At 41.5% G+C, this 19779-nt stretch overlaps 2 protein-coding genes across 4 annotated transcripts in view; both read left to right on the forward strand.

Annotated features, from left to right (window-relative positions):
• Positions 1-4431: 4431 nt before the first annotated feature.
• The window catches only part of col6a3 (collagen, type VI, alpha 3), an 89407-nt gene continuing 74059 nt past the window's right edge, over positions 4432-19779 (forward strand). The window contains exons 1-7 of one of the 3 annotated variants that reach the window (XM_076156132.1): positions 4432-4709; positions 11559-11673; positions 12134-12763; positions 14506-15102; positions 15597-16190; positions 16619-17242; positions 17347-17937. In XM_076156132.1, coding sequence (XP_076012247.1) covers positions 11589-11673; positions 12134-12763; positions 14506-15102; positions 15597-16190; positions 16619-17242; positions 17347-17937 — 3121 coding nt within the window. In that variant the 5' untranslated portion in view covers positions 4432-4709; positions 11559-11588. The remainder of the gene's footprint in view (positions 4710-11558; positions 11674-12133; positions 12764-14505; positions 15103-15596; positions 16191-16618; positions 17243-17346; positions 17938-19779) is intronic. The other 2 variants (XM_076156140.1, XM_076156149.1) reach the window with 2 other exon arrangements.
• Positions 18450-19779, forward strand: part of LOC143005089 (collagen alpha-3(VI) chain-like) — a 57020-nt gene continuing 55690 nt past the window's right edge. The window contains exon 1 of the mRNA XM_076156339.1: positions 18450-18636. Within this exon, the coding sequence (XP_076012454.1) occupies positions 18450-18636 (187 nt within the window). The remainder of the gene's footprint in view (positions 18637-19779) is intronic.

The raw sequence follows: 19779 nt of genomic DNA on the forward strand, positions 1-19779 counted from the left end.
CTTCGCAGAGGGGGGAGCAATTGAGGGTTCGGTGCCTTGCTCAGGGGCACCTCGGCAGGGACTCGAACCCTCAACCCTCCGGTTCTTAAGCGGAAGCTCTACCCACTCGACTACTGCCTCCCTCACATATCACATATGATATAGGATATCACATCTGTACTTTTATCCGCCCATATGAAGTCACCTAGGTGGCATGCTTCAAAGAATCACTTCACCACAAATGTCAACAAATGTCAATGCTGCTGCGCTTTGACATCTCAGCCAATTGTTAAAAGCTGTGAGCTTGACTTTACCGTCACCCAACAGTATAATTATGAGCCCTTTGTCACGGGAAGGGGGGGGGGAAGAAGGCTTTGATTGTAAAAAGCAAAAGGCCTGTATTACGTTAACACTCACTCCCCAGGGTCTATATGTAAGACATGCTTCTAAAATGACAAAAGGGTGTTGGAATTCTCCACACTTTTGTCTCTCATCAAGAGAGATCTGCTGCATAAGAAAGCCTTGGTCTTATTTTAAACTTGGATTCATTAAAGATGTGTAAACAATGTGTGTAATCATTAGTGTATATTCATTTGGTGTAAAATATTTCCATACAGTCTTAGTAAATCTGTCTCTGTCTCAGTCCTCAATAGGCGGCTTCCAGTTTACATTAAAGATACATTGTCATCATTAAGTCTTTCACTCTAATCTCACTGCTCATCCGCCTCAGCAGATACTTCAACATTTCCAAGAGGTGGTTGCCTAGCATCAGCCTAACAGTTTGCAGGAAATATTGGCGGTGAGTAATGATCTACAAACAGAGAACAGAACGTGGGTGCAAAAAAACCCAACGGTTTTTAAAATACTTCCATATGGTGCATTTTGAGATTTTATTCATTTGATTGCAAGACATTTGCTCAATGGGATTTTTCTCCCTAACCATCACACATGCCTGATGGACATCTGCTGTTGGAAATTGGTTCCAAAATTTCACTCGGGCGGATGTGAGGGACTAAAGTTAATTTCACAGCATAATGACCATAGGGAGAAGGCTGCTTTAGCTCACTGACAGAAAAATGTTGAGGTCCCAGAGTAGCAATCCTCCCTGTTTCTGGCCTGAACTTTGACATCTAATGGTTCAACAAAACAATGCTGAGTGTCCTCGCCTGATATTTACTGTATGAGTTACCACACACTGTGTCCAGGCACCATATGAATGCGATATACTGTAGGCGTAATAGTGTACATTATTGATTTGTGGCACTATGAACATTCTCAACACTATTAAGGCTGAGGGTGCTCTATTTTGGGAGTTAGTGATACTAGTTCTGGGCTTTCGGGAAATATTCAATCATCTGTGTCTGTGGAGGAGTTACAGTTTCATATCTTAGAACTTCAACAAAAACCAGGAAGGAATTTTAGCAAGATTCTATGACTTTACTCTTTATGAGCTGTGGCCAGAGCTGTCACGCCAGCATCCAAAAGTTTTCCATTTTTGTTCCAGCCATGTCTAGCTCCTCCATTTCCGTTTGGCACTGTACCGTGGGACAAGAGCACAATAAACTTCAGCTTGTCTCGTGGGCAGGCAGTTTGGAGTGTCTTTGATCATTTTTCCACCATACAAATGACTTTAGACACGTTTGTAATTAGACCCAGTTACAGTTAAATTACTACACTGGTTTGAAATTTGGGTTAGTACATGATTCCCTAATCAGACCAGTTCCAGTGATTACAGTGACATTAGGCATAAAATGGTCAGATGTTATTGTTCTTATTAAGTGGGAGTTAGCACTGGGAGATCCACATGTTCTTTGTTTGCATATATATCAAATGCACATGTTGCTTTCCTTGACCAATCATTATATAACTGTATTTGGTCCTATATATGAGTATGAAGAGAAATAATGACACAATATAATATAAACATCGGACAAAAAGTTCGGAAATTTGAGTTTGGTAGATTATTCTCTGTTGTAACAATGCTTCTTGACAATACATTTTATACCGTTGGAAAGCCTGTTTAGTTCCCTTTTAAATGGTTCCCCATTGTAAGGAACATGCATTTGTGGGATGAGCAGCACAGCTGAGTATGTGGGTTGCGCTCATGAAAAATTTGCCAAATCTTCTCTGCCAATGCCAAACAGCTTATTCTGCTGTTGCCATTGACTCTTGTTTGGTGTTGTTTGGTGGATTGGATGAATGAAGTCTATCAGTAACAAGGAAGAAACAAGACAAATTGGCAATTTTACAATTTATTCATTCGCCACCAACCTTAAAACCTGAACCCATGAACCTTACCTGGCGTCCAGCTGGTCCCTCTGAGAGCCTGGATAGAGGGAGGGTGGGTCACAGTTCTGTGGGTCTTAAAACCTTCTAAACCTTAAAACCTGGTAAACCTTTAAAACCTTTAAAACCTTAAAACCTTTTAAATCACCAACCTTTTAAACCTTAAAAACACCAACCTTTTAAAACCAAGACCAGGCTGGTGACCTGCATGAGGAGGAGGTGCCAGGCTGTTGTGGCTGTGTATGGTTCTTCCACACGCTACTGAGGCTCCTGACCGTTTGTTAGATGAATAAATTGTAAAATTGCCAATATGTGTTGTTTCTTCCTTGTTACTGATATTCATCCAATCCACCAAACAACACTAAACAAGAGTCAATAGCAACAGCAGAATAAGCTGTGGCATTGGCAGAGATGATTTGGCAAAGTTTTCATGAGCGCAACCCACATACTCAGCTGTGCTGCTCATCCCACAAATGCATGTTCCTTACAAATGGGGCACCATTTAAAAGGGAACTAAACAAGCTGTCCAACCGTATAAAATGTATTGCCAAGAAGCATTGTTACAACAGAGAAATAATCTACCAAACACAACACAAAAGGGAGGCAGTGGCTCAGTGGGTAGAGCTTCCGCTTGGGAACCGGAGGGTTGCCGGTTCGGGCCCCTGCCGAGGTGCCCCTGAGCAAGGCTCCGAACCCTCAATTGTTCCCCCCTCTGCGAAGGGTGGTAACTGTAATGTAAGTCGCTTTGGATAAAAGCGTCTGCCAAATGATCGTAATGTAATGTAAATTTCCGAACTTTTTGTTTGATGTTTATATAGACATGTAGATGTACACTTAGAGCAGTGTATAACTGATAACCAAATAACTAAAGTTTCTGATCTCTATTTGCAAATAACTAGATCACATAGAATATTGAATTAGACTAAACCAAACTAGATTAAAAGGAACACAGAAGTTTAACGATTCTACTGTCCTATTTCTCCCTCATTGAAGGAGGCACGAGTTGACAGGATGGTGCTAATGCTATATGCTAAATGGTAAGTATAACTGCTAATACTGTAAAACTTCAAAGTAAAGAGTCTTGTTTTATCTGCTCTTGATTTAACTGGTAAAAAAGTTGTTAGCTTCTAAGTTAGCCAGCCACGCGCTACATAACATTAGGGACTGCATCTGCTGTTGCTAACGTAAGCTGCTGTAATTTTAGCTAGCATTCAATGTTTGAATCTTGGGACTTGCTCAATTTCAGGTAATTTTTAAACCAGAGGAGATAATTGTTACAGTCAAATCTCCGAAAGGAATATAAACAGAGGAAAGTGTGCACGATGTTTGAACACAACAGTAAAGTTACATCTAAACAGCCTGTTATGTTCCCCACCGGGCCTGTGGAAAAGCTCCGCTGTAACTAAACGTGCACTGGGGTTTAGTTGGCTTCACTTTCACCGCACCTCATTACTTATATTTCATAGCTGTGTAACAATTATTTTTATGACACTGCATCATTACTTTTCCTCCAAACAAGGTTCACATTTGTACACATCAGCCAAACCAGAAGACTGCCTTGCACATTCCTTCAGGGGACGTCCACAAGTGCTTTTGTTTAATTTAGAGAGATTCTGTCCAAAATGGCCCCTAGACAAATACATTGTATCTAATAGCTTACCAGACAATAGGAGTATTTAATTACACAGTATGTCATCAATAGTTAATAGATGGTCTATATCCCAAGGCTACAGTGCAGTGGATACTAAATTAGTTACCAAAACCACATTCTCATTCCAATTATCACTTTGGTGCAACAACAAATGTGCAATTTGTAACTTGTAAGTGCTAATCTAATACCAAAAGAAGTCAATACCAAAAAGAACAAGCAGCTACATTGAAGTATGGAACAAGCGTCCTACAGAGGTAGAGGGACAAATGACAAAAGCTAGGAAGGTACAGAGAAATTCCCACTGCCGCTTTGTGACATCACATTACCCACTGCTCATGTCCAGACCAAACAGGGCCATGTGTCTGGTTCTCATTTAGGACTTTCTTTTCTTTTTTCTCTTCTCTCCCTTTTTTTCCCTCTTTCTTCTTTAGAAAAAGTGGGAGGAGGAACAGAGCGGTGGCAAAGCTCCAACATTTTGGAAGTTTGTCCCATCTCAGCCTTGAACTCAGCCCCACAGCTCCTCTGGTTAGAGACTGAGAGGGTGTCTATCTCTTTCTGTCTCAAACATATTCCCCTTCACTCAGGACTCTCTCTCTCCCGCGCTGCACGACCCTTATCAGTGACCCCATCACCGTCTCGCTCATCCGCCTTCCTTCGGGAGGAGCTGGACAAGCCAGCCAGGGGAATTATCCAGGACGATAATGACCAAAACGTCCAGCACGCAGTAATTTTGCATAACTGTCTTTTTTTATAGAAAAGCAAATACTGTGGATTAAATCTACTTCAGCTCAGGGTAAGTAATAAATCTGATTTATAGCTGTAAACGTGAAACTATTTGATGTTTGCAAATGAGCAACATGATTTTATCTATAACCATTACCCTTTTTTAAAGTTTACCTGTTTGGTAGAGGGAATATTCACAGTACACTGACCTTGAGCGTTGTTTCTCGTCTTAACATGCAAGCTAACAATGGCTGTATAATTATAAGGCAGCACAGACAACTTGGCTAAAAGCTCATAAATATCGAATGACAAGCATTTCACTTTATGAGAGAAACCCGGAGTTTGCTGGTGAAAGTGCTGCAAGGGCAAGAGGTGAGCAGTGGTTTAAGCGAAGTCACCCTTTGCGATGTTAAGATATGTGGAGAACAACGCAGGTGAGCTGTACTGAAATGCAGTTTGAGATGTTGGCTCTCTGTAGCGTTTTACTTTATTGCATATATCAAATATTGATTATGTGAAATACATAATGAAAATCAGAATTTCAGACCTAAAGCTGTGACGCTGCCAGGGGTTTCCTTCTACAAAGCAACACATGCTCCATCAAACACTTACCCACTTCTTTCATAATTAAAGGGTAGAGTAAAATTAACAGATTTAGTATCAAATTCTATTGTTACATTTCTACATTTTGTTATCATTTAGTGTAGTCTGTGATGCAAAAGAGAAGGTGATAAGAAAAAGAAAAAGAAATCTGAACAGGAGGAATCTGTTGTTAATTGTACAGTGGAATCCCAAATCCCAAATCTCCACACCCGCAAGTGAAGCTGAGCACCAGAGAACAGTGGTTGAATGGGGAGATGTTTCCACTGCAGCAATAGTCCAAAACCACACCCTCTTTGAAACCAATGCAAGAGTGGAAAGTGTGAAGAGAGTGTTTTCCACACTGCTGGCCAGATGAACCAGGAGAACCAGGAGGCGGTTTGGACAAAAGAGGGGTGTTGTGAGGGGGAGTGAAGGGGGACCAGGTGTGAGCCGTTAATCTTCAGCCTCTTTTACAACATTTGCAAAGTGGAGACTTCAGATTCAGCAGCGTTTTAACACAGTGTGTCATTGGGACGAAGTATAGATGAATGCAAAGATTATACATCAACGTTATATGTGAGAAATTGTCATGAATCATTACCATGAGACCCGACCTCCACTCTGCATGGTGCACGATAGGGTCATGTCACCTCTCACTATGACACTGAAGAAGAACGTGATCATTGATCAAAGCAGTAAGACACTTAGTATGCAGGCCAGACTGGGAATTTAGTGAGTATTTCCACAGATTGTTCTTATCTACAACCGTTACTGGCACAGCAGCAACAGGATAATCTTCAACAAAGGAATTTCCAGATATATAAATCAGCGCGACAATGTTTTATGGCTCCTCCAGTCGCTCTTGCATTCTCTCTTTTTTTCTTCTTCTTCCATGATGCAGCACAGATGTCTGGAGAGTAAGAGCAAATTTTTCAGAAAGGCTTTGCATCTCCCTGAACAACAGCTTCAGCCGTGTTCATGCTTTCAGGAATGATCCATGACTGTGAGCTGTAACCACAGTCAGACTTGAGGGACCATTAGGTTTCTCAAAAGGTCTTTAAGGGCCAACACCTCTTACAAATTGATCTCACTCAGCTCCTCACAATGAACATTTCGTCCCGGGCTATGAGCTGGTTTGCCTCTCGTCCTTTCCAATCCTGTGTCATGTCTAATACTCGACTCGCCTGAAGGGTTAGACTGACCATGGGGCTGCAAGCTCACATCTGCTGGGTGTCAGACGGGCTAATGTAGAGCAGCTGTGGTCAAAACGACTGCCAAGCCTGCCCCCCCCCCGTTTTTTTTTTTTTTTTACCATTATCATTGATCCTCCTCCCTCATGTGTGCTGCACATGTCATCTTCTGCCTGCCTATGAAGATCCACACAACCTTTTGATTGACTTGAGTGGAAACTTTAAGTGTTCACATTGTACGCACAGCATGTTAGAGTGGCATTTTTTCCAACGCCGCCTGTGAGTGGCAGTGTTGTTCCACTCTGTAGCTGTGTCATATCCCATATGACCTCATTTGCCCCACTGCTTTATGAGCTTCCTGTTTGTAAACCAGTTATCAGTGAACATGAAAGGCAGGCACATGGCATGAGTTGGGATGTTACACTATGCAAATTATCTTTGACAATTGAACAGTGTGCAATTACTTAGTGGAAAGTGGGAAATGCAGCAGTTTCCTCTGCTCTGCAATTGTGTGCATGCATACATCTGTGTGTGTGTGTGTGTGTGTGTGTGCTTCTTAAATACTATGCGGTATTGCTGATGGAATGCGGTGCTCCGTTCAAGAGGTTATGGTTAGATAGCAGATGCCACAGGGTGAAAGTAAGTGAGCATATGAGGGAAATGTGGAGCCAGGTTGAGCCATGTTCTCAGAAAACGTATATTGGGGGGAAGTGGCATTTCTGCGTACCATATGGAAAGTGTCTGGTGGTGCGGCCTGAGGCCTGTCATGAAAACTGCAATTTAATGGCACACTGGGATTAATGACACTGGTGTAAAAACTCTCCCACTGTGACAAATTACTTAATCACTGCTGTCAGAATCTAGGACCTATGTAGTTTTCTGTTGTGCCATGAACTCGTGTACGTACTTTCATCCATGTGTATGTTTGTGTGTGTGTGTGTGTGTGTGGTCTTGGCTATTACGGTGAGTGTGTGAGGTCCAGCTGCAACTTTGCCGAGGAGTTTTCATCCAAGGGGATGCCGCTTCCAGTTTCATGTTCCTTACATACAAACTGATGGCGTCAAGCATAAACAACACTGCTGAGCGACACATACAGTGCTGCCACATACAGTGGATGTTGGCGTAAAGGTCTATGGAGCAGGACTTGTGGTTAAACACAACGTATATCACACACTGAGAGTTAAGAGAACATTCTTGGAAGAGGAGTAGTGGAAAACCAGCATTCATACTGGAATACATTCACTGAGAGTATGATGTTGTTTGAGGAAGACAATGTAAGATTTGCATCCAAAAGATGAATTATATTAAGACACTGCAAAAGACAGTGAACAGATGTAACAATCACGTCATTGCTGTGGAAATGAGCAGATGTATGGCCAGTATCAAATTTTATACTTTTACCGTTAATTTCCTCTCTGGCGTTTCCCAGGCTGCTTGTATCAGACGGAATACAGGAGTCGACTGTGCTACTGTGTTTTCCTCTGGGGCGGCATTGAGGGAAAGTCATCGTGTTGACATGCCGGGCCGAGTCTGGCAGGCTCTGCATAGAAGTGGCTTTTACCAAGTGACCTGAAATGACACGAACACAAGCAATGAACACAAACAACCACTACAGGAGATTCAGATTTGGTCTGTTTTGTTTTACTTTTAGAAAGGAAGGCTAAAGGCTGAGGGGCACGTGTTACACAATCTGCATGGTGTCACTGCAGTGGACCTCTATAAAATTTTGTTTTGATTGACTATTAGTTTTGCTGCTCTTATAAAATCAAAAAAGTTACTTCAAGCTCTTTCTGTATGAGCCTGTCTGGCATCACTCAACCCTTTGAAGGTGGCGAGACAAACGTGCTTACCGGCCAGTATTTGATGACACATTCAAAGAGTCAGTCTGCACAGGTCTGTGGAGGCTATACAGGCTGTACTTGACACATACTGCTAGATCCTCAGCTGCAGACTTCAACAGAGCGAATGGAACAACAGTGGAACAACAAGTGAAGAACTGCCTGATGAACGTGGTATAAGCTAGACAAGCTAGAGGTCACACTTTGACCCCAGGGACAATGTAGAGCCTGGCTGGAGTTTGCAGAAGAACAAACCCCAAACTGCAAAACTGTCAAATTGCACGGTGAGCGAGGTGGTGCTTACGGACAAGTATGTAAATCATGGGACAGGCTTGCCAGGCGAATGCGAGCATGACAACGAACTCCTGTCAGTGTCCAGACATTCACAGAGGCCTTAGGTCAGGACTGAAAGAACATTCCCCAGAATGCCATAGGAAGCTTATGTATGACTCCCTTCACATTTACAGACTAATAGGTTTATACACACATTTTGGACATTCACGTTTTTGTGGAGCCAGTTGACGATCATAAATAACCTTAACATTCTTGCTTATCTTTGCTTGATTTTGGTGTGTGTGTAGTATATTTAGTATATATACTGTACTCATACTTTGTGTGACAGCACTGTGCCTTGTCCAGTCCAAGTAACATCTCAACACTGTCTTTTACTGTACACAGAACATTCCTTAAGTTTTGTTTGGTGTGTGTGTGTGTTTGATGACCACGTGCCAAATGGGCCTGTGTAAAAAGTGAGTAGAAATGCAATGTTGGCTGATGTTTCCACTGCGTTAGACATGTTCAAGCGTCTTCTGCAAAGCGTGGTCTGGATAAACACTGAGCCAAGTAACGTATAAACAACCTCATTCCTACTTACTCAACCCGCACTGTGTTGCATTTTATCTGAAAGGCGAGAAGCCTTAGGTTTATCATTAATTATGACTGTGTATCATGGATGACTTTGATTCAGATGTAGCTGGCCCTAGGCTTTCCTGCCTTTGTGGAAAGGAGCCTGTGACTCGAGGGCCAAATACAAGTTGATTTAAGCAGGACAGGAGTGCACATTTAGTCAGCTCAGAGGGAAGTTGGGTGCAGAACTGACTGCAGACAGAGAAAATGTGTTGCATTGCACCAATAACTGAAGCCAACATGTGCTGATGGCAAAAAAGAAGATAAAATAAGCTAAGCTAAGCTATGATCATTCTTTATTCGTCCCACAACGGGGAAATTCACAATAAAATGGACACTGTTCAAACTTTGGTAACCCAAGCTCTTGTGTAATTTGGCCTGAGTTGTCTTCGAGCAACAATTTGTCCTCCACATCTTTCCTTGTAGAGAGCCCCAATGATTAGTTTAATTATCACCTGCAATAACCACCGCTCCTCACGTGCCACAATTGATCTTATATAGTAATATATCTAATTTAGCTTTAATGTTAAACAGGATGTCACTAGTGCAGTATCAGCCTCAAATCTAAAACAAATCCCCATCAAAAGTAAAACAATCAAATTATACAACAAGTATATATATATTTTCTTGAAAGACAAGACAAAAGATCAAAAGAAATGATCTAAAAAGAATATATTTTCAAATTGTTCGATCTCTGGGGAGACAAATCGACACTTGCGCCATCAATACTAAATATCTTAGTTAACTATGGACAGCTGAGACAAATGGACATGTGCATCCTAAAATCACTGCTACTACAGTGTCATTGCTTCTTTGTCCACTAGAGGTCATTAACGCATCTTTAGCGCTCATACCACAGTCATCCATCTTCATCATCACTGATGCTTTTCACTAATGATTTTGTTCCTCACAAAGTGAGGAACAAAATCCACAATTTCGAATGAATCTTCATGCAATATGCTAAATTCTGAATGTGATGAGGTGCGAGTTCCCTCTTTCTTTTCTCCTGTCAGCCTTCTGTGAGCTACAATTATAAAGTAATTTGCCTCTTTTATGTCCTTTGACATGACTTAAGATCACAATGAGGGAAAAACTGACTAAATAGAAAACATAAACCCCCTGCTGTGAAACTGGACTTTCCACTTTTTTATGAACACATGACATACTGAGTTGGAAAATTCAGTTCTTTCCAGCCACAGTTAATTACTAATGCACATTGGCTGGCAGTTTAAACAGCTGGTTTTCATCATAGCCTCAGGTCTGCTACTCTTATCACCACCACGCACACACAGATATATACAGATATATCTTTTACATTATTAGTAACATTTATACACATGGCTGATTCTCCACCCAAACCAGCTGAATAAGCATCTTTTGTGTGAACATTTACATAATGTTGATATCCAACACTCACATTTTGTATCAAAAAGCACTTCAATTCAGCAACATGACCATGTTTTTTTTCTGTAAATATTTCAGTGTGTCAAGCTCACACTAATAAATTACACATATTACTTTCATAAAAAACAAAACAATGTTTTGACTTATTTTACTATTTTACTAATACTAAAACTTTACCTCCCATATTTCACATTTGATGTCTTTCCTGCATGACAAATCCAGATGCAGCAAACCTGGATTTGGTCATTTTCTCCAATTCCTCTCTGCAGAATAGATTAAGCGCTGTCAGACTGGATGTGAAGCATCATTCAGAGTTCAATCATCTGGTTGTGGAGAGTTGTTTGGTGCCATTTGGCATCTTGACACTTCTTGATGGGGTACTGCTGGGATGGCTCACTCTCTGACTCTCTGAGGTTCAGCCATCCTCACAGAGGACCTCTATTCTTCTATCATAGTGGCCATCAGGATCTTGGTCACCTCCCTCCACTGTAGCCCTGCTTCCCCATTTCTCATTTACACTAGAAAGAGTATTCCAATGGTATTTATATAAAAATGTTCACAGTTCTCTTTGGGACTTGGGCTTTAGAACAAGTTTGACACTTTGCAGTGTTTTAGAGCATATCTAGGTTCAAAAGGAGGAAATGTGAACTTGTCTGCGTACGTTCTGCACTGCCAGTAACTATGTGCGCTGCAAGCACATGTTCCCAACAAGGTCAGTGAAGTTTGTGAGCAAAAGGCCGCTGCTTTAACTTTCCTATTTCAGTTAGAAGGGCCCTTTAACTGTGATTTGCCTAAGTGAAGTGCTCAGGAGATTTCAAAGGAAAGGCAACAAGTAATGGAGAAAAAAAGGAAAAAGGTGCATCAATCTGAAGTATGCAGATGAAGGCTGTTCAACTTTGGCTTAACTTTTCGGTTTGATCATACGCACTTCACTACTTTTCTTACCCTTGGTGTCATTTATAGAGAAACAATGACAATATTTGGTTTCTGTTTTCACAGGTATCCTCTTTGTAGCTTTGGTGATAGAAGATGAGGAGGTATCCGCTGTTACCGCTGTGCGCTCTTCTGGGCGTCCTGTTTGCAGGATTCCTCCCTCAACTCGATGCTCAGGAAGGTAAGTTGAATTTAGTGAAAGTCATCAGTAGTCAGCAGCAGTTTGTTGTTGCTGTAAAGCTAGAAAAGCTTATATTTCAATATTCTACCATAAAGCAATACAATCTACATTTGTGTTCATTCAACTATTTGTGGGTTTTTAATCTTACAAAGTATTTAGAATTCACAAATATGGTTAAGCTACAAAAGTAAGTTATATTTTGAAATCCTTATTTTAATTAAATTCTAGCTCAAATGAATAAAAAATCTTTTACAAAAAAATCTTTTAAATGATTTATTCATGATATAGCTGCAGTAGGCATCAAAATCCAGTGTAATGCTTTTGATAAATAAAGCAGAATGATGTCACACAAAATTATACATAGATCACAGTAGCAGTGTTGGTGCAATGTTGTCTTTTGAAACATAACATTGGACTTCACTTCTTTCTTAAAAAAAACACCAAGTTTTCTCTTTTGAAGATTGTGCACAAAGGTTGGCTGCTGATATATACTTGCTAGTGGATTCATCCTGGAGTATGGGACAGGAGAACTTTGAGCATGTCAGACGTTTTCTGTTCAGCCTGATTCAAGCTCTGCACCAGGTTGGAGGGAACAAGGTTAAATTTGCCCTTGTGCAGTACAGTGGCTCACCTGCAACTGAGTTCCAGCTCAACACCTACCTGACAACACAAAGAGTCCTGGCACACGTCGAGGCTATGTCTTATCGTGGCGGCGGTACCCGGACAGGGCTGGGCCTGGATTTCCTAATTCGCGCACACTTGAACAGTGCTTCTGGCAGCCGCGCCGTTGAAGGGGTAGCCCAGGTGGTGGTGGTGCTAACGGACGGTCGTTCCCAGGATGATGTGGCAGAACCTGCTCAGGTGCTGCGGCTGGCAGGCGTGGAAGTGTTTGCAGTTGGTGTTCGGGATGCAGTGGACTGGGAGCTCAGGGAGATGGCTAGCCAGCCCCATGGCACTCATGTATTCAGTGTAGACTCTTTCCTCAATTTGCGGGATATAATCCATGATTTAGTGGTCGGGGTGTGCGGCGCAGTGATCCTGTCAGGGGGTGGTCCTTTGGCAATGGAGGCCCCTGTGGCTGGAGGGACAGGTAACAAAATGGGTCCGGTGTCACTACCATACTAATGTATCACATATGCAGGAAGAAGCTGCTGTGTATGTGCTCATAACCGGAATTTTATTATTAACCCAATCAAATATATTTTAACCACAATAACCTTTCAGCATCCACAAGCAAGATTAACATCACTTGTTTTATTTTATTTTTTACAACACTTAATATATCCCTAACCCTTTAAAATCACAACACAATTTGCATGTGATTGCATCATAGATGAGGGTGTTTACATTATACTGATAGCTACAACAGTATGCCAAATAATGTAAAAATTAGTCTGTAGATCGAGTATCAATTGAGAATAAAATATATCTTGAATCCTTTCCTTGGTAAAAGCTTATATTCACTCAACTCAGTGTTGACATTTAGCAATAAGCTCATTCAAGATACCATCTCACATGATGTCTGGTCTGTTACACGAGAGGATACACACACACATCCTGCAGCAACAAAACTTAAAAAAGATTCATACATTTACACCAGAAATTAACATTTTTCATTATAAGAGGATTTGGAGTCAGCGACGCCTTCTGCTTTAAAACATAACCTTCAAAATAAAACATTGAGCTTTTAACAACAGCTAACCACCCACCACTGCTTATGTGTCTTGTGTTTACATGTTTGTCGTTAAAAGTCACTATGTCTGTAACTGTGTAAAATATGTGCAGTAATCTGTATTTGAAACAGTGATGAACCTGCCTGGATTCATCCTTGACCTAGAGCTTCTTAATTTTTTGTGAATAAAAATGTCCAAAGAAATACAATCTAGTAAAGATCATATAAAAAATCAACATCAGATCCAAATGAGCTGGAGACAAAAACCCTTCATCCAACTCATCTGGATTTGTCAAGATGGATTCAGAAATGAAGTCTATTGTGAAGCTATTAGGCACCAAGGATGAGCCACGGGGTCATGATTGGTCACTCTATCTGGGGTCTGTAACATGAGACTGCATGGGATGGCTGAACTCTGGAGATCAGATGCTCAACAGTGCTGTCATATAAACCAAAGAAATAATGGATGTGACATATAAAACAGTTTCATATATTTAATTAGGTGAAATAAGGTCTTTTTATTTGCTCTAATCATAAAAAAGTTTACTCTTAGGTTCATTTTATTTTGGCTTACCACTTACATTACTTACAGTAGCTTTAGGTCAGTGTGATTAAGGAGAATTCAGATTAATCTTCAGCTTCCAATTTGGTTATTTTTGAAAAATGAATTTGAAATTGAATTGTTTCATGATGAAGATGTCAAATTTAGTTTCCTTGACACTATTGTTTTGATCTATTCAGGAATATTTCTTTAAAAATATGTGTATTCTTGCCTAAATAATGTAAGATAACAATTGAGCTCAGCAACACATTAGTAGAAGAAGCTCCTTTCAAATTTGAATATTTAGTTTGCTGTGACCTATAACAAAATTCAAATATCACCAGGGTAAAAGTCAAATTACATCTCCCAAGAATTAGTATTTTGGATTTCAACCCTAATTCATGAACTGAAACTGGGATAACCCACAGATTAAACCACTTAAGGATGCTCCTTTGTTCAGCCTACATGCAGTATGATGTGTTTGCAATGTTTTTTTTACAACAGATTGTGTTAATTGGATGTTACACATGCAATGTTATGCTAGCACGATTTGTCTCACTGTGTTAACACTTTCACAAGTTGCATTTTGTTTGTTTTGTCTCTCTCTCTTCCCTTAAAGCGCAAGATTCAGCTGACCTAGTACTCTTAATTGATGGATCACAGAACGTTGGAGCAGCAAACTTCCCCCTCATGCGTGATTTGGCTTTGAAAATCATTGAGCCCCTTGATGTGGGCAGAGACACTATTCGGGTGGCTTTGGCCGTATACAGCACCGACCCAGAGGTTCAGTTCTATCTAAATAGCTATGACAGCAAGGCCGCAGTCCTGGGAGCTGTGAAGGGCCTCACTTTCACAGAGGGCGACGAAGCTAACCTGGGGGCTGCCTTGGAGGAAGTGGCCGAGAGCCTTTTGAGCCAAACAGCTGGGGGCAGGGCAGAGGAGGGTGTTCCCCAGATCTTGGTGGTAATCAGTGCCGGGCCATCCACTGATGATACTGGTGTCGGTGACCGGGCCCTTAAGAAGGCCAGTGTTGTCACATTCGGCGTGGTGATTGGCAATACTGCCACTGCAGATCTGGAAGCAGTTGCTACAGATAAAAGCTTTGTTCTGTCAGCTCCTGATTTCAGAGCAGCGGCAAACATGGGTGACCAGCTTCTCCCGTACCTTAACGGGGTGGCCCAGCGTACCATTATAGTTCAGAATGAGTTCGCAGAAGGTATGTAACTTCTCTCTAAATATTGGTGGGGCATCATGATTGTGGAAGGGGAAGACAAACTGGGGTCGCTCTGTAAGATGATCATGATCATCTAAGATTATTTTGTAAATCCACTTGACTTTGTAATGGTTTGTGAGATCTACTAGACACAAAAACAGCTGGACTAAAAAACTGTGTTTTGGAAAGCTAGGTCATTGTACTTGGGTGTTTAGTTGATATTCTTATTTGAGTATTTGCTTAGTCCTTCCTCATAACCTGAACACCCATTTACTTAAAACAAAGGTAACACATTTGACAATCATTTCCATAACAATGTTGTCAAATTTCATGGAGGGTGTTGTCAGCATTCAAATAAACCTAAATTCTTGGTCCAGAAACAAATCTTTATAATACTACTTTTTCCTGCAATGCTAGTGTTAATACCTCAGCAATTCTTACAAATCAAGCACATACTTAGGCTTTTTAATTTATAAATTTTTTTCTTTTCTTTTCAGCTGTGGCTGTTGGAAAGAGAGACATCATTTTCCTCCTTGACAGTACAATGGGTGCAGGCATTATCAACTCAGTGCGTGAGTTCATCAAGAGATTCGTTGACAAGATGCCTATCGGTCCTGACCAAGTGCAAGTGGGTGTAGCCCAGTTCGGCCGGACCCCTCGACTTGAGATGGACCTGAACTCGTATGGAACCAAGGAGGAGATAATAGCAGGTTTAGGGAGAATTAGACCTAAACCTGGACAGACAGTCAACATCGGAGCAGCCTTGGACTTTGTGCGAACACAAATGTTGCGACCTGATAAGGGCAGTCGTATTCAAGAAGGGATACCTCAGCTTATATTGCTGCTGACCAGTAAAAAGTCCAGTGACAGTGTAGAGGCACCTGCATTGGCCCTGCAGCGAATGGGGGTACTGACCATGGCCGCAGGCGCTAAGGCTGCTGATGAGCAGGAACTAAGGCAGATCGTCTTTGCTGACAGTGTAGTGTTCATTCTGAGTGACTTCCGTGCTTTGCTTAAAAGCCCCAGGCGGATTGAGGATGCCCTCTCCACTTTAGCTGGTGTGGTGGTGACAGAAGGACCGACTGAGTCAGGTAGGTAATGCCTTCTTCCCTTGCATGGCGTCTTGTCTAAGCCCACAAAGGCTTGTTTGTTTCCCCAGAAACTCAATGTTTGAATGGATGAATCTCAGAAGGGGGGGGGGGGCTGCACGTCAGCCGTCATAGAGCCACAATGCGGCTCGCGAGCCGGTTCGCACCCCTGTGCTAGACAGACAGTAATTTGAATGGATCTACTGTGACAAGTTGCATATCAAGTTAATTGAAACTATGAATATATATAAATTGTATGTATACATACATACATACATACATACATACATACATACATACATACATACATACATACATACATACATACATACATACATAAATACATACTGTGCATAAATACTGTGTGGAATTTCATAATAAATATAGTATTACAGAAAAAGTGATTTGTTGCTCTTTCTATATTTCCTCAGTGGTGGAGATAACTACAATACAGACTCAAAGAGTGATCCGAGACATCGTCTTCCTTGTGGATGGCTCAAACTACATTGGCAGCAATAACTTCCCCTATGTGCGAGACTTCATGCTAAATCTTGTCAACCAGCTGGATGTGCGTCCAGACAGAGTTCAGATTGGCCTGATGCAGTTTGCTGAAAGACCCAAAATTGAATTCTACCTGAATACCTACCCCACCCGGCAAGGCGTTCTGGATGGCATCTCTAATCTCAGGCTCACTGGAGGCTCAGTTTTGAATACAGGCGCTGCCATGAATCATGCCCTAAGCAATGTGTTCAAGCATTCAGCTGGGTCACGTAGGAGGCAAGGAGTCCAGCAGGTGTTGGTTCTCATAACAGGTGGTCCAGCCAATGATGAGATTAAGAGGGTAGCGGACAAACTGGCTCTTGCTGGTGTTTTGACTTTCACAGTCAGTTCTGGACAGGCGGATGAAGCTTTGCTGAGAACGGTCGCCTTTGTTGAAGACTTGGCTTACCATACATCAAGCTTCTACAACTTACTTGATATGGCTGATCAAGTCATGCCCAAGTTGATTTCAGTGGTTGGTGATACAGATCTGACTGAAACAGAAATCATTGAGGGTGAGTTTGTTGTTTTGATGAAAATAGTTGAGTTTTGTTGTAGATATCTGATTGTAATAATGAAATTGAAATCTAAACACATTTCTGTCCATTTCTTTCCTCAGTTGCTACTGGAGGTGAAAGGGATGTTGCCTTTCTTATTGATGGCTCAGAAAATGTTCGAGCAGATTTCCGCTACATCCAGGATTTTATCAGAAAGGTCATTGAGCCACTTGACATTGGGACTGACAAAGTACGGGTTTCAGTGGTTCAACATAGTGAGAGGCCAACCCCAAGTTTTTACCTGAACACATACCAAACCAAAGGCGATGTGATAGCTGCTGTCAACAGTTTACAATTGGCTGGTGGACGCAGTCTAAACACAGGAGCTGCCCTGAAATTCATGAAGGACACAATCTTGTCTGAAAGGTATGGTAGCCGGGCAGGACAACAGGTCCCCCAGTTTTTGATTGTTTTGACTGGCGGCAGATCAAGAGATAATGTGAAGGATGCTGCTGGTGCACTGAAGACAGAAGGCGTGGTACCATTTGGCGTTGGTGTCAAGGATGCAGACCCAAAGCAGATTGAGGCCATTTCACACAACCCCTCCTTTGCCTTCAACGTGAGGGAATTCAGGGAGCTCGGCACTGTACAACAAAAGCTCAATAACTATGTGAGCCTGCCGAAGGAAGAGCTGCAAATTGTCCTGCAGGAAGGTAGGCCTTATTTTGGTTTTTTTGTTGGTGTATTGCAAAGAAAAACATGACCTGATTGCATGTCAAAATGGCTGTTATTTTTTTGTGTCTTAGCTCATGGCGAAACTGTAAAAAGAGATATTGTGTTCCTACTGGATGGCTCTGATGATACAAAAAATGGATTCTCAGAAATACAACTCTTTGTTAAAAACATTGTGGAGAACCTCTCTGTGGATGAGAACAAAGACAGAGTATCTGTGGTTCAGTATGCTGACAAACCTGAGGCCGCTTTCTATTTGCATTCTCACAAAACAAAGGATAGTGTTTTAAATGCCATAGATAACTTAAGGCACAAGGGTGGAAAAAACCTTAATACAGCTGCAGCACTGCAGTTTGTGAGGCACAATGTCTTCACTACTTCGACGGGTAGTCGAAGACTTGTGGGTGTGCCCCAGATTTTACTTCTTTTAAGTAGCAAACAGTCCAGTGACGATGTGAAAGGTCCAGCTTTTGCCCTAAAAGATCGGGAAATTATGTCTGTGGGTATTGGAGTGGCTGGTGCCAGTCTTGCGGAACTGGAAATGATTGCCTACAAACCTGGCTTCACCTACATGGTAACTGATTTCTCCAAGTTACAATCGATCCAGTCACAGCTTGTTGCTAAACTGGATATGCGTAAAGCCACGAAGGACTCCATGACTGGAATCATTGATTTTTCAGGTGAGGTTACTCTATTTTGAATAAATACCTTGAAGCAGTGTACAGTTGTATGGCTTGTCATTGCAATGTTTTATTTCTCTTACGTTTATTGTCTGTTTGTTTGCAACATTTCTGTTGCATGGCAGATCACGCAGCATTTACTTCTCAATTCAGAAATTCGGATTCTTGATCAGTGTTTCACAGGTTTTCACAAAGATATCATCACTTCCACTTCTGTAGTTTTTTTCTTGAAGATGAGTTGGTGGCAGTATGATAGATTTTCTATCATACATCTCTTCAACGAAAAGATGGTTCCTTTACCAATCAGCATAAAGCTGATTCAACATCAGTCTTTTATTCAGTGCTCAATATTTCTCAGTGAGCCTTTGTTTACTCATGTTGATGAATGTGCTTGCGTTGAATAATTTAACAGTCTTGAATCTCCAGTCCATGAATTCCCTTTGTATTACTTTATCACCAGTTGACTCAGGAAGCAATAAGAGAGACGTAGTGTTTCTTCTTGATGGGTCAGACGACTCCAGAAATGGACTGCCAGCTATTCGAGAGTTTGTCAGAAGGATGGTAGGAGAACTGGATATTGGAGAAGATAATGTTCGAGTGGCTGTTGTACAGTATAGCGGAGATGCAAATGTCTACTTTAACTTAAAGAGTTACACATCCAGAGAGGCCATTGTCTATGCGGTGAGAAGTATTCGCCATAAAGGAGGAATAATTCGAAACACTGGAGCTGCGCTGGAGTTTGTACAAGACAATGTTTTCCTTGCTTCATCTGGGAGCCGACGCCTGGAGAGAGTACCTCAGATTCTCTTTTTACTAACCGGAGGCGAATCCAGTGATGATGTCTTAGCTCCTGCTTTTGACCTGAAAAAACTTGGGGTTCTGCTTTTTGCAATCGGAATGAAAAATGCAAAACAGCAGGAGCTTAAGAAAATTGCCCTCTCCTCCAAATTCCTTTTCAACTTACCTGTCTTTGGTGAACTGTTGTCTATTCAACCGGAAATTGCTGGATTCATTCAGTCAGAAATACAAACTGAACCGCCCACTATTATAGGTAAGAAGTGGCTTTGATTCACAGTGAAGAATCAAACTGACTCCCTGCATAAACCTTCAACACATGGCCTTGCATAATTGAGTTTCCAACAA

This window comes from Genypterus blacodes, unplaced genomic scaffold (genome assembly GCF_046128005.1).
Source record: "Genypterus blacodes isolate CSIRO-AG114 ecotype Tasmania unplaced genomic scaffold, CSIRO-AGI_Gbla_v1 ptg000008l_1, whole genome shotgun sequence".
Classification (NCBI taxonomy): Eukaryota; Metazoa; Chordata; class Actinopteri; order Ophidiiformes; family Ophidiidae; genus Genypterus; species Genypterus blacodes.